The 14,578-nt window shown below is 44.4% G+C and overlaps 1 protein-coding gene across 7 annotated transcripts in view; it reads left to right on the top strand.

The window, feature by feature from the left end:
- Positions 1-14,578, top strand: part of LARP1B (La ribonucleoprotein domain family member 1B) — a 603,652-nt gene that overhangs the window by 276,137 nt on the left and 312,937 nt on the right. For 4 of the 7 annotated variants that reach the window (XM_030191741.1, XM_030191743.1, XM_030191745.1 and 1 more), the window contains exon 12: positions 13,426-13,791. In XM_030191741.1, the coding sequence (XP_030047601.1) occupies positions 13,426-13,791 (366 nt within the window). Of the gene's footprint in view, positions 1-6,846; positions 6,976-13,425; positions 13,792-14,578 lie in introns of those variants that run through there. The other 3 variants (XR_003940744.1, XR_003940743.1, XM_030191742.1) reach the window with 3 other exon arrangements.

The following is a 14,578-nucleotide window of genomic DNA, read 5'->3' as shown; positions in this document are numbered from 1 at the left end:
CTCGTTACCTGCATGACAGACAGCTGTCGGCAATGGTCACCTGTATGAAAGACACCTGTCCACAGACTCAGTGAATCAGTCAGACTCTAACCTCTACAAAATGGCCAAGAGCAAGGAGCTGTCTAAGGATGTCAGGGACAAGATCATACACCTGCACAAGGCTGGAATGGGCTACAAAACCATCAGTAAGACGCTGGGCGAGAAGGAGACAACTGTTGGTGCCATAGTAAGAAAATGGAAGAAGTACAAAATGACTGTCAATCGACAAAGATCTGGGGCTCCACGCAAAATCTCACCTCGTGGGGTATCCTTGATCATGAGGAAGGTTAGAAATCAGCCTACAACTACAAGGGGGGAACTTGTCAATGATCTCAAGGCAGCTGGGACCACTGTCACCACGAAAACCATTGGTAACACATTACGACATAACGGATTGCAATCCTGCAGTGCCCGCAAGGTCCCCCTGCTCCGGAAGGCACATGTGACGGCCCGTCTGAAGTTTGCCAGTGAACACCTGGATGATGCCGAGAGTGATTGGGAGAAGGTGCTGTGGTCAGATGAATTCCACCAAGAGGAGTTACTTCTTTCTGTGGAGGAGGTTTGCCGTCTGGTGTGACAGCAAGGCCCTAGATCCTCGCTCTTGTCCTACACAGACCCTGCTTGAATACCTTCTGCACTTGTCTGAGTCTGGTCTCAAGACCAACTCTGTGAGGGTTCACCTTAGTGCAATCAGTGCATACCATTACCGTGTGGAAGGTAGGCCGATCTCAGGACAGCCTTTAGTTGTTCGCTTCATGAGAGGTTTGCTTTTGTCAAAGCCCCCTGTCAAGCCTCCTACAGTGTCATGGGATCTCAATGTCGTTCTCTCCCAGCTGATGAAACCTCCTTTTGAGCCACTGGATTCCTGCCATCTGAAGTACTTGACCTGGAAGGTCATTTTCTTGGTGGCAGTTACTTCAGCTCATAGAGTCAGTGAGCTTCAGGCCCTGGTAGCCCAGGCCCCTTACACCAAATTTCATCATAACAGGGTGAGTGCGGAGGACTACTCTAAGTTCTTGCCAAAGGTCGTGTCGGAGTTCCATCTGAACCAGTCAATTGTCTTGCCAACATTCTTTCCCCGTCCTCATTCCTGCCCTGCTGAATGTCAGCTGCACACATTGGACTGCAAGAGAGCATTGGCCTTCTACCTGGAGCGGACACAGCCCAACAGACAGTCCGCCCAATTGTTTGTTTCTTTTGATCCCAATAGGAGGGGAGTGGCTGTGGGGAAACGCACCATATCCAATTGGCTAGCAGATTGCATTTCCTTCACTTACGCCCAGGCTGGGCTGACTCTTGAGGGTCATGTCACGGCTCATAATGTTAGAGCCATGGCAGCGTCGGTAGCCCACTTGAAGTCAGCCTCTATTGAAGAAATTTGCAAAGCTGCGACGTGGTCATCTGTCCACACATTCACATCTCATTACTGCCTGCAGCAGGATACCCGACGCGACAGTCGGTTCGGGCAGTCAGTTCTTCAGAACCTGTTTGGGCTTTAGGATCCAACTCCACCCCCCGAGGGCCCTGTTTGTTCTGTTCCAGGCTGCACTCTCAGTTAGTTGGTGAATTTTTTAGGTCAATCTCAGTTATGTCCTCGCCGTTGCGAGGCCCAATTGACCATGGTTGTTGTTTTGAGTGAGCCTGGGGGCTAGGGATACCCCATCAGTGAGAACAAGCAGCCTGCTTGTCCTCGGAGAAAGCGAATGCTACATACCTGTAGAAGGTATTCTCCGAGGACAGCAGGCTGATTGTTCTCACAAACCCGCCCGCCTCCCCTTTGGAGTTGTGTCTTCCCTTGTCTTGGTTTTTGCTACATATGAGACTGGCCGGCACAAGCCGGTTTCGGGCGGGAAGACGGCCGCGCATGCGCGGTGCGCATCGGCGCGCGAGGACTAGCAAAGGCCTTTGCTAGTGAAGATTCCGATTGGAGGGGCTGCCGGGGACGTCACCCTATCAGTGAGAACAATCAGCCTGCTGTCCTCGGAGAATACCTTCTACAGGTATGTAGCATTCGCTTTTGGGCAGATTCCTGGAGGAAAAGTCCATAGTTTGCTTTTGAGACAGACATGAGGAGGCAGCTGCTTGCCCTAGGATTGGTAGCATGGAATGTTGGTAATAATTGGTTTTCTGCCAGTTATTTGTGACCTGGATTAGCCACTGATGGAAGCAGGATACTGGACTAGATGGACCATTGGTCTGACCCAGTATGGCTATTCTTATGTTCTTATGCACAGTGTTATAACAATATACAATCTCAAGAGCGGCCTCTGGTAATGCAAAACTGAAATATATAATGAACCATGGTCTAACAGGGAAGGAGTGAATGAGAGAACAACAATAATATAGATGGACCAATTCGCTGTTATAGAAATATATAATATATTATAGTATAAACTCACCCAAGCGAGACTGCACCGAAGTGGTTTATGTCTCTGAGGGTGGATAAGCGTCTCAATCACAGAACTACTCCACTACTTTTTATTTTTATCATTAGTGAGCAAAAAAACCTTTGTGTGCTCTTGTTACAATTTAAACCGTGTACTTAATGTCGTGCTTTAAAATATCTGAATCAATTCTCTCATTCACTCCATCCGGTGTTTAGCACCTACACGAACACTTGACATATATTATGGAGATTCTCTCTCCTATAATTATTTTTCCTTTCTCCAATCTTCTGAACGATTAATGTGCTGTATTTCCATAGCACAATTAGTTGATGGAGATAAATGTCATTAATTCTGAAACAATATGGGCACTTAGCTTGTGAATTGGTGGTCCACTTTTAAATTGTCTTTTAATCCGTAATCCCCACATATAGTGGTGTCCAGTTGTCCCACCGCTTCTACTTTGGAACATGCAGCGTAAAAGGGCGCAGGGTAATCACGATCCTTAGGTGTACCCTGCTCTGCTACATTAAAGCTTGATTGTCCGCACTCAACCTCTACAAGTTCGACTCTGCAGGGTTTCGTATTCACTTCTTCAGGAACTCCAAAGGTGATTTAATGAAATTAAGCTGAAAGAAAGCATGCCACACCTAGGTTAGTGCTCCACTGTGGTCTAGCAACAACTATTTAAATGTTCCCTGACAGGAAATGATGCCATACTCAGACTCCACCTCAAATTAATTAGTAAATATTCTTAGGAAGTAACTTGACAGAAAGAAAGTAAAATAATAGTGTTCCACTCAATCACATCATTCAGTCCATTGGGAGTCAACGTATCCAGTTCAAAGATCCAAAATTGCTCCTTCCGGTTGAGTACTTGTGCCGAGTCTCCACCTCTGGGGGAACGCACTACCTGATCAATGATTAACCATTTCAGTTGAGCAAATTGATGATCAAACTCTACACAATGAGCTACCAGTGGAGCTGTCAACATACGATTATATAATCTGCTCTTATGCTCAGTCAGTCTGGTTTTTACCTGCCTCTGGGTGCGCCCCACGTACCACAAATTGCAAGGGCATATGATTCCATATATTACAAATGTAGATTTGCATGTGGTATCAGTCCTGTACTGATTCACTTTGTGAATATTATTAGGATGTTGCCATTCAGAACCTGAAATTGTCTGGTCACAAAATTGACAATGGTCACATGGTTGGTGTCTCTGTAACAGCCGTAGAGTAACTTCAATAGCCCGCTGAGTAATAGATCTTGTTGTATGGACCAGCTTATCCCGTAGGTTAGGACCCCTATGGTAAGCAATACAAGGTCGTTGCTGGAATGCAGGATGGAAAGAAAGAATATCCCATTGTGTATTTATGATCCGGGCTATTTGTGGAGCCAAATCTGTGTATGTAAGTACACACACAAATTTGTCCAAGGGTTCCTCAAGTTTGTCTTGTAATAGCAAAGGCCGTTGAGAGTACCATGCTCACTTGTAGGCACGGTGAATACAGTAATCAGGATAGCCCCTCTCTCTCAAACGCACTATAAGATGTAGCGATTGTTGACGAAATATCGCATCTGTGGAACAAATGCGTCATAGGTGTAAGAACTGTCCTACTGGCAATGATTCTTTCATACGGTAAGGATGATGGCTCTCATATTGTAATAAAGAATTACGGTCCGTACTTTTACGAAATACTGACATACAAATTTCATTGTTTTGTTTATATACGAGAGTGTCTAAAAAAGAAATACTCTCGTAACTGCTTTGCATTGTAAATTTGAGAGTCTCGTCCACCGTATTAAGCCATCCGATGAACTGTTGCAATAATTGTGGCGTGGACGTCCAGATGAAAAAAATGTCATCGATAAAATGATGCCACGTTTTAATATGTTGAAACCATCCTGAGGTATAAAGATGACCCTCCTCAAAAGTACTCGCATAAAGGTTAGCTATACTAGGTGCTGCAGCTGTGCCCATGGCAACACCATGTACTTGTGCATAAAAGGTCAAGTCATAGCAAAAGTAATTTTTCAACAGTACCATCCTCGCTATCGCCATCAAAAATGCAGTAGAAACCCGAGGTGTACCAGATCTTCTTTGTAATGTCGTATGTACAATTTCTAATGCTGCTGCTGCCTGGGGTATGTTAGAATACAGTGATTCCAAATCCAAAGTGACAAACAATGTTTGTGATGTAACTGATCCAAAGTGTGTAAGAACCCGCACAAAATGGGACGTGTCTTTTAAATAAGATCTTACAGATGTAACAGGCTGTAAATGTATGTCCAAAAAATGAGATAACGGTTCCAATACCGTGTCTCTGAGAGAGACTATAGGTCGTCCCGGGGGATCATTTAATTTCTTACGGACCTTAGGGACCGTGTAAAAAGTTGGTATTTTAGGATTTTTATTTTGTAAATATCTTGCCGCTGCTTTTAAAATGCTACCCTCTTGGACAGCCCTCTGGACAATTTCTACTACTTCGTTAATTAACATGGGAGTAGGATCTAATGGTAACAGAGAGTAATAATTAGTATCTGAAAGCTGTCTCATGGCCTCTTGCCGATATTGATCAACATCCTGGATCACCACAGACCCTCCTTTGTCCGCAGGACATATGACGTTAGCATATTAGATGCTAATTGTACTGCCTCTCGTTCCTGTTTTGAAAAATTAACATATTTTTTCTTTTTAAACCCCTGTCTACTTTCAGTTTGTTCTAACCGGTCCACATCTCTGCTGACCAAAGCCATAAATGTTGAAATGTATGGATCAGTGGGCCCCGGAGGAATCCATCTAGATTTTGGACTCACTAATGGACCTTCAGAGATACTAGAGCCCTCACCCAAAGTACTCTGCTGCTGGAAAAAATGTAGCCTCACTTGCAGGTTACGAAAAAAGCGAGCCAACTCCACCCTCGTGTTGAATTTGTGATGGAAATTCGTGGGTACAAAAGATCTATATATATATAACTCACCCTCAACGTTCTATTTGCAGTGACGTCACCGAAGCCAGGTTCGTAAGTTCGAAGCTCTGAAGCCACACAAAATCACAGTCTGTGGGCCCCACCCTCGCGTCAAACATTATGACGTTGAGGGCGGAGCACATTCTCAGCTCCAACGTTGTACTGCACTGTAGCTGTGCTCCGCCCTTGCATCAAAAAGCGATTACGTCGAGGGCGGAGCACACGTTACTCTATCGGTTCCTACTGCAGGGGCATTCACATGATGCTGAAATCTTCTGTTTCAGCAGGTCAGTGGGGTGGGGGGGGGGCTTCGGAGAGGGGGGAGCGCCGGCAGCGACGACATCGGTGGGGGTGGAAGGGGGTGCACTGGCAACACACACATCGGGGGGAACGGAACGATCACGGACGGGGGGCGTGCCAAAAGGGCCAGGGTCACAGCACATTCGCACGGAGGCTGCAGGGGGGCCAGCGATACACGGAGACACAAAGGGACGGAGGGGAGGCTTGCTAGCGCCCGTTTCATTGCGATTTGAAACGGGCCTTCGTTACTAGTAATCCATAATTAAGCACCCGAGATTCAATGGGAGAGAGAGCTATCCTAGATAGATTAATTACATTTGATGACTCTGTATGGCTGACCGAGTCACTGGTCCTGCCCAATACTGTTGTTGTTGATTGTACTGCTGTGCTCGTCGACGTTGTCCTCTGTTGCGCTGTCGGCCACCGCGTCCTCCTCGTAAAAAACGTCCAGTAGTGTTAATATTAATGTTTTCATCTGAACTCGATAAATGTTCTGTAATCCCATCAACAGTACAACATCGAATGTTTCTATGGTTCCTAAGTCAAACCTAGGGGCTATTACAGTAGGCTGACCTGTCTGTGTGGCCATTTTCTAAGAATGCTGCTATACAGACTTCTTTTCCCTTGTTCAAAATTTGGATGTTTCAGTTTGTAAAATTGGTGTTCATGTTGGATGTTTCCAGTGCGTGGATGGCCATCTCACGTATTTTCGAACAAGCTGTATTGTTTGAAAATACATGTGAGATGGATGTCTATTTGGGACGTTCTGACTTGGACATCTGTGAACGACGCACTGCCTGCTCAAGAGTATAGGCCGAGTATCCAGTATCCCAAGCCCCGCTTGCCAAACGTGCAAGCTGAGTGTCCAGGATCCAAAGCACTGCTTGCCGAGAGTGCAAGCTGTGTCCAATCTCCAAAGCACCGCTTGCCAAAAATGCAAGCCGAATATCCAGGCAGAAACCTTTCCACTCACAAGGAGAGATTGGTCTCTGCTTTTCCTGGGCCTCCTTTGCTTCTGGGCCCTCTTAGCAAGTCCCTGTGGCGAAACAGTGGGTTTCCAAGCCTGTGAACTGTATTAATTATTTCATGAAGTGCATTTCCCTTGTTTGGCCAGCAGATGGTGACTGTCTTTTTTTTTTTTTGTAAAGCTGTTACTGAAGTGACAGTTTTTTTCCTGCCTAGCTGTGAGGTCATCTCCAGTCTCAGATAAGGAGAAGAGAGAGAAAGATCACTGAAGCCCTGTGAGCAGCTATATTTCTTGAACTCCCAGTCCCCAGGTGCGACCCAGGTAGTAACAAGTGTTAGATAGTTTTAATGTTGATCCTTGTTTTGGTTATCTGTTATTGCTTCGTTTTTTTTCAAATGTTCACTGTTTTACTGTAATGATAAACCTATTAGTTTATTGAGTCTGATGTCCTGGACTGACTAAGAATTCTGGTAGTTTGTGTTTTGGTCTGTGGGTGCTTTCTGGGAACTGTGGAACCCCTGGGAGTGTGGCCCCAGTGTCCTTAGAAACCACTGGTGTGAGACTTGCCAAATTGCAAGCATAACTCAACAGGTGAGATGAAGGGTATGCCTGAGTAGAGCATGTACACAAGTGGTAGTGGGCCTGAGCAGACCCTATAGGTTTCTACAGACTTAGTCCCCCAGGTGGGTACTAGGCATTCCATGACAGTCCATCTCTCTCTCAGGGTGAAATTACTCTACTTCTGGAATACCCTTCTGGGCCATCCCAGATAAGTCCAGGAGGCCCTGAGAGCCACTGAGTCCATTTTCCATTCTTAGGTTTTTTAATTAGTCCAAACTCCCAGATATTCAATATATGCAAATAAGTATGCAGATTAGCATTCAAGTCAATGTTTCCTGTTCTCAGTTTCTCTCCACTGCCTTTCAGGAATGGTTTAGTATTCCCTGCCACGTCCCGCGTAGTTTTTTCCACAGGACTACCACCACCTCAAGCAGGGTCCCAAGGGTTTATCCTAAGTATGGTAGGATAGACTAAACCCGAATGGTCTTCCTATAGCTGAAGATACCTTCTCTAATCCAGGGGACCTATTTCCCAGTGGGGATGTAACAACAGCCTTTTGAAAACGCTCCTGGGTTCTACATGTACATAACCAACATGATCATGTTTTACCCAATGGGCTGTTTTAGGGGCAGTTGATTATTGTGAATGTACATATATCTATATATACAGTATTAGTATATATTAATCTTTCAAAGTATCTATATTAAGACATAATCCTGCTTATTTTCGAAAGGAGAAAAACGCCCATGTTCGGGAGATGGGCGTCCGTTTCCCGTGGGCGGCCAAATCGGTATAATCGAAAGCCGATTTTGGTCGTCTTCAACTGCACTCTGTCACGGGAACGAATAAAGTTGACGGGGGCGTGTCAGGCATGGTGAAGGCGGGACTGGGGCGTGGTTATTGGCCGAGCAGAGATGGGCGCGCTCAGCCGATAATGAAAAAAAGAAAGGTGTTTTTAGCGAGAATTTAGGACACTTTTTTTGAACCCTTTTTTCTCAAGAACAGGTCCCAAAAAAGTGCCCTAAATGACCAGATGACCACCGGAGGGAATCAGGAATCACCTCCCCTGACTCCCCCAGTGGTCACTAACCCCCTCCCGCCAAAAAAAACCCACTTGCAAAAACCTTATTTCCCAGCCTCTAAGCCACCCTCAAAGTCTGTACCCACCTCCATGACAGCAGAATGTGTTTGATCCTCTCACAGCCTTTCCCTGGGTCAGATGTGGCTCTCGGGTGCACTGCAGGGTCACATCAGCATTGCATTGTGGTGGGTGTAGGGTATTGGGCTCCGTGATTTCACTAGCTTGTGTTACAGTCTCACGATGTTGGTAGTTGGTAGGCTCTTCTCCCATGGTGCTTTTCCCTCTGCTTACTGGGTCAGAGTGTGCCCTGTTTTGTTTCCGGTAGTCCATGAGGTGGTGGCCATTTTTGTAAGTCCGTTTTAGATCCCTTTCGTGTGTTAGCCACGTTACAGAACTTAGTTCTTACATTGAATGTTGCTGAAAGAGGGCATTGTACACCATTCTGCCAGCTCTGACCTACTGCTAATCTTAGTACCAGGGAGACTCGTTGCCAGTGGGGCACAACCTCTGATCTGCAGTTAACTGTGAGTAAACGCGGTTATTCAAATAAAGGACGTTTTCAGCGAGATTAGTCTTACGGTGTGAACTGCTGTGCCAAGGTTATACAGCAGCAACAAGTCCTGTCCCTGGAGCAGTTTTAGTGGGTAATGCAGTGCACTTCAGGCAGGCGGACCCAGGCCCATCCCCCCCTACCTGTACCACTTGTGGTGGTAAATGGGATCCCTCTAACTCCCCCCCCCCCCACAAAACCCACTGTACCCACATGTAGGTGCCTCCCTTCACCATTAAGTGCTATGGTAATGGTGTTGAGTTGTGGGGAATAGGTGTTGAGGGGGGGATTTGGGGGTCTCAGCGCTCAAGGTAAAGGAGCTATGCACCTGGGAGGTAATTTAATGTTTTTTCCTATTTTATAAAAGTGCCCCCTAGGGTGCCCGGTTGGTGTCCTGGCATGTGAGGGGGATCAGTGCACTACGAATCCTGGCCCCTCCCACAACCCAAAGCCTTGGATTTGGTCATTTTTGAGCTGGGACACTTCGGTTTCGATTATCGCTGAAAAACGAAAACGCCCAGCTCAAACAAACGCCCACATCTCAACAACGCCCACATCCAATGCATTTGCCTGGCACAAACCGTATTTTTGAGACTTAAAGATAAACGTCCATCTTTTTCAAAAATATGATTCAGCCCACCCCTTCACGACCCGTTCTCGGAGATGGACGTTCTTACACATGGACGTTTGCTTTCGATTATGCCCCTCAATATCTACTAAGACAAAAGCCATTCATATAAAGACTTGAGAATAAATAAGAATTAAAATTTCTGCACATTATGTAGAGGAGTGTGGTAGCCATGTTAGTCCACTCTTAAGGTTATCAATAGAAATCAAACATGTCCAATAAAAAAGGTATCATCTTATTTTCTTTTCCATGTTTTATTTTGTTTGATTTCTATTGATAACCTTAAGAGTGGACTAACACGGCTACCACACTCCTCTACATAATGTGCAGAAATTTTAATTCTTATTTATTCACAAGTCTTTATATGAATGGCTTTTGTCTTAGTAGATATTGAGGGGCATAATCGAAAGCAAACGCCCATGTGTAAGAACGTCCATCTCCGAGAACGGGTCGTGAAGGGGTGGGCTGAATCATATTTTCGAAAAAGATGGACGTTTATCTTTAAGTCTCAAAAATACGGTTTGTGCCAGGCAAATGCATTGGATGTGGGCGTTGTTGAGATGTGGGCGTTTGTTTGAGCTGGGCATTTTCGTTTTTCAGCGATAATCGAAACCGAAGTGTCCCAGCTCAAAAATGACCAAACACATTTCTTGATTAGCTTTCGAAGGTGCCCTTCGTCAGATCGGAAATAAGCAAATGTGCTAGCTGACAGTGTATATAAGTGAAAACATTCAAGCATTACTATGACAGTCTGACAGGGTGGGAGGATGGGGGTGGGTAGGAGGTATGCATGGGGTCATCAAAGCATATCATTGATATTCTAACAGGATGGGTGTGGATAGGTGAGAGGTGGGGTGATCAACAGAGACATACAGCTTTATGGTTTATAATGGGCTAGGAACCCCAGATCCTTGTTAAGTCCTTTCTGTTGGGTGTTAAAATATTCAATCATTCTGACTTCAAAGGTCTTACGTTCTTGTATGGTTTTAAAGTTACCTTTCAGTATTCTCACTGTGAAATCATTGGTACAGTGTCCTGGTTCTGTGAAGTGCTGTCCCACCGGGGTGGGTGCCCTACTGGCTGTATTGGAGAAACAGGCCAGATGCTTAAGACAAGATTCAATTTACATAGACATCACATGAACAATACAGCCAGTAGGGCCCCCACCCCGGTGGGACAGCACTTCACAGAACCAGGACACTGTACCAGTGATTTCACAGTGAGAATACTGAAAGGTAACTTTAAAACCATACAAGAACGTAAGACCTTTGAAGTCAGAATGATTGAATATTTTAACACCCAACAGAAAGGACTTAACAAGGATCTGGGGTTCCTAGCCCATTATAAACCATAAAGCTGTATGTCTCTGTTGATCACCCCACCTCTCACCTATCCACACCCATCCTGTTAGAATATCAATGATATGCTTTGATGACCCCATGCATACCTCCTACCCACCCCCATCCTCCCACCCTGTCAGACTGTCATAGTAATGCTTGAATGCTTTCACTTATATACACTGTCAAATAGCACATTTGCTTATTTCCGATCTGACGAAGAAGGGCAACCTTCGAAAGCTAATCAAGAAATGTATTAAGTTATGTCCAATAAAAAAGGTATCATCTTATTTTCTTTTCCATGTTTTATTTTGTTTGATTTCTATTGATTGCACATTATGTGCAACTAAAACATATCAGGTACAAACAGGTACACAATTAGATTGTGAGCCCTCCAGGGATAGAGAAATACCCAATGTACCTGAATGTAACTCACCTTGAGCTACTACTGAAAAAGGTGTGAGCAAAATCAAAATAAATAAATAAATATCATGTATGAACTAGTAGAGACAGACAAAAGTGAGGCTACCCAGTTGGTGTAAAAATCCAAACTTCACCAAATAGGTAAATACTGGTGTAAACAGAAATATAACTTAGGGCTCCTTTTACAAAGCAGCGCTACCAATTAACGTGCACTGAATGCGAAGAAGCCCATGGGAACTGAATGGGCTTCTTTGCATTCAATGCACCACTAATTGTAATGCTGCTTTGTAAAAGGAGCCCTTAATAAGGTAACAGTAAAAACACTTTAAAACAAACTTAAAAAGCTGATAGAAATGGATTGGAGCATGGAGTGGAGGAGTGGCCTAGTGGTTAGGGTGGTAGACTTTGGTCCTGGGGAACTGAGGAACTGAGTTCAATTCCCACTTCAGGCACAGGCAGCTCCTTGTGACTCTGGGCAAGTCACTTAACCCTCCATTGCCCCAGGTACAAATAAGTACCTGTATACAATATGTAAGCCGCATTGAGCCTGCCATGAGTGTGAAAGTGCGGGGTACAAATCTAACTAAAATAAAAAATAAAATACCTACCGATATCTCTGATCCATGCTTCCAAGTACTGAATCAGACGAGCTTAGTGGTGTACCCAAACTTAAATACCTTACTTGCTGCATCATAGTAAACAGAAAATAAAATACATGAAAAGTAAAGCTATAACTATCAAAATTCAGAACATGTACAGAGATATTCTCTACAGAGATAGCATCTTTTAAAGGAGCAATCATCTATCACTTTAAAAAGTCCATTTGAAGCACTGGTGATACTTTACAGAGGCAGAAGCTTTAGCTAGGACAACAGCTTTGGTGACCTTGACCTTTCTAAGAAATCAATCTGTGGTATTTTAATTTCTTTTAATGATACATCCTATGGTTATTCTATTTCTCTTATATATTTTGGTATCACCTTTCATGCTGTAGAAAATATCCTGGTCTCCAAATATGTTTTCTGCACCTCTCTTATTATGGACGATATTTAACAATATCCTAGCCTCATCTAAGTTTCCATTCTTGTGGTGACAGATGTGACAATTCATAGCTTGGGGCCAGTCTTCCAGTATGAGCTATGAGATCCTGTAATCTCACTGCTCATAGCAGTGGCGTAGCCAAGGGTGGGCCCAGGCCCACCCACTTTGGGCTCAGGCCCATCCAGTAGCAGTACACCTATGATGTGGCTGGCAGGCATTCTTCCCAAGCCCCACCAGCCGAAAACTCCCAACAACTGTCCCTCCTGCATACCTTGTAAATAGATCTTCATCTGCAGCAAGTAGCAACTGATGCATGCTGTAGGGCCAACATGAGCAGTGTGTATTAGTTGCTGCTCGCTGCCAGTGAAAATCTATTTAAAAGGTATGCAGTGTGGGGGGACGGGGGGGATGTTTGAGAGACCATATGGTATTCAGGCCAGAGAGGGAGAGACCAAATCACTTGTGGGACAATCGGAGTTCTTCTGCCCACCCATCTTGGGCCCAGGCCCACCCAAAATTGGGTGTCTGGCTACGCCCCTGGCTCATAGACTGACCTGTGCAGAAGAGGAAGCTGGCATTGTGTTTCCTCCTGCATGTCGCACTCTTGGCAGGGAGGCAGACCCTGTCTAACTAATCTGAGATGACATGGAGCCAACTGTGCTTTGGTGAAGCTTAGCTTAGTGGTTAGAATAGTAGGCTGAGAACTAGAAAAGCTAAGGTTCAAATCCTGCTCTTTCTACTGACACTTCTTGTGACCTAGGAAAAGTAAAAGACAACACAGAGAAAAACTAAGGGCCATGTATGATATTGTGCCTCAGAATGTATCACTTTTGTTATACATTTTTCTGTTTGTCAACTCTTAGAATAGTCACCAAATGTTGACACCTTGGTTTAATCATTCATCTTAATCTGGTGTACGTGATTGTTGTACCAGGGCTGTGCTGCACCTTGCTGCCACCTAAATGTTACTGTTTAGTGACCAGCAATGTCATGATGGTCTGAGTTAACACACTTGGCCTGAACTGACCTCAATATGTAAATATCTGAAATTCATCTTGCTCTTTAATGTAAAGAAGTAGTTTTGTGTTACTTAGTACCTCAAAAAAACTTGTAAACTAAGTAGAGTATTGTTATCACAGCAGGAGTCCATACCTGATTCTCCACAAGCTCCAAAGCAGCAATCATCACTACCAGCAGAGGAACAGGAGGAGCTAGATTTTATGTTTGATGAAGAGATGCAACAGATGGAGGGCCGTAAGAACACCTTTACAGACTGGTCTGATGATGATTCAGACTATGAAATAGATGATCAGGACCTGAACAAGATTTTGATTGTGACACAGACACCTCCACACCTGCGAAAGCATCCTGGTGGAGATCGCACTGGAAACCATGTGTCCCGAGCAAAGATGACTTCTGAACTTGGGAAGGTCATTAATGATGGACTTTACTACTATGAGCAGGACTTGTGGATGGATGGGGTTGAGAACAATTATACATCAAAGGTAATTATTTACTTATAAAATTACACCATTAAAATCTCTGCAGCTTTAAAATAAGTGCTCAAGGAAGGGATTAATGTGGTGAAGGAATGAAAATTGATATAATTAAATTCCATATGGAGGGATCAAAGTTACTATTTTCTTTACGAACCAGCAAAATAGTAACCTTTACGCAGGTGACATCATTCGAAATAAACCAGGGCTGGAGCATTGTTTACAATGCTTAGAGCAGGGGTGTCAAATTGCAGACTTGGAAAGCTGCAAATCAGTCAAAATTTCAGGATATCCTACATAATTAATCATGAAATATATTTTCATGCACCATATGTAAAAACATCTAATGTACATTTATTAGGGGTGTCCTGAAAACTAGACTGATTTACAGTCCTCCAGAATTGCAGTTTGACATCTCTGGCTTAGAGACCAAGAACGTTCTACTGAGCATGTGCAGAAATTCCTGCACAAAGTACAGCAGGTTAAAAACACTTACCATAGGGCACGCTGAGGCATCCTGCAGTAGTTTGGGGATCAGCGCGCACTTCCCATGCACTAAAAAATTAAAAATATTTTTAGCGCTGGGGGCGTGTTTGGGGGCAGAGAGTAGGTGGGCCTAGCGCTGGTCAGCTAGCACAGCTGTATCGCCGCATGCTAACCGATTAGCGCATGGTTACCGTGAGAGCCCTTACCGTATAGTAAATAGGTATCGGTACGGGCTCCTGCGCTAATGACCACGCACTTGGGAAATTAGCGTGTGGCCATTAATTTAACAAATGGAAAATGTGGCCATTTT

The sequence above is a fragment of the Microcaecilia unicolor genome, chromosome 2 (genome assembly GCF_901765095.1).
Source record: "Microcaecilia unicolor chromosome 2, aMicUni1.1, whole genome shotgun sequence".
NCBI classification, from domain to species: Eukaryota; Metazoa; Chordata; class Amphibia; order Gymnophiona; family Siphonopidae; genus Microcaecilia; species Microcaecilia unicolor.
Note: the sequence above shows the minus strand (reverse complement) of the source record. Positions and strands in the feature narration are given on the sequence as shown.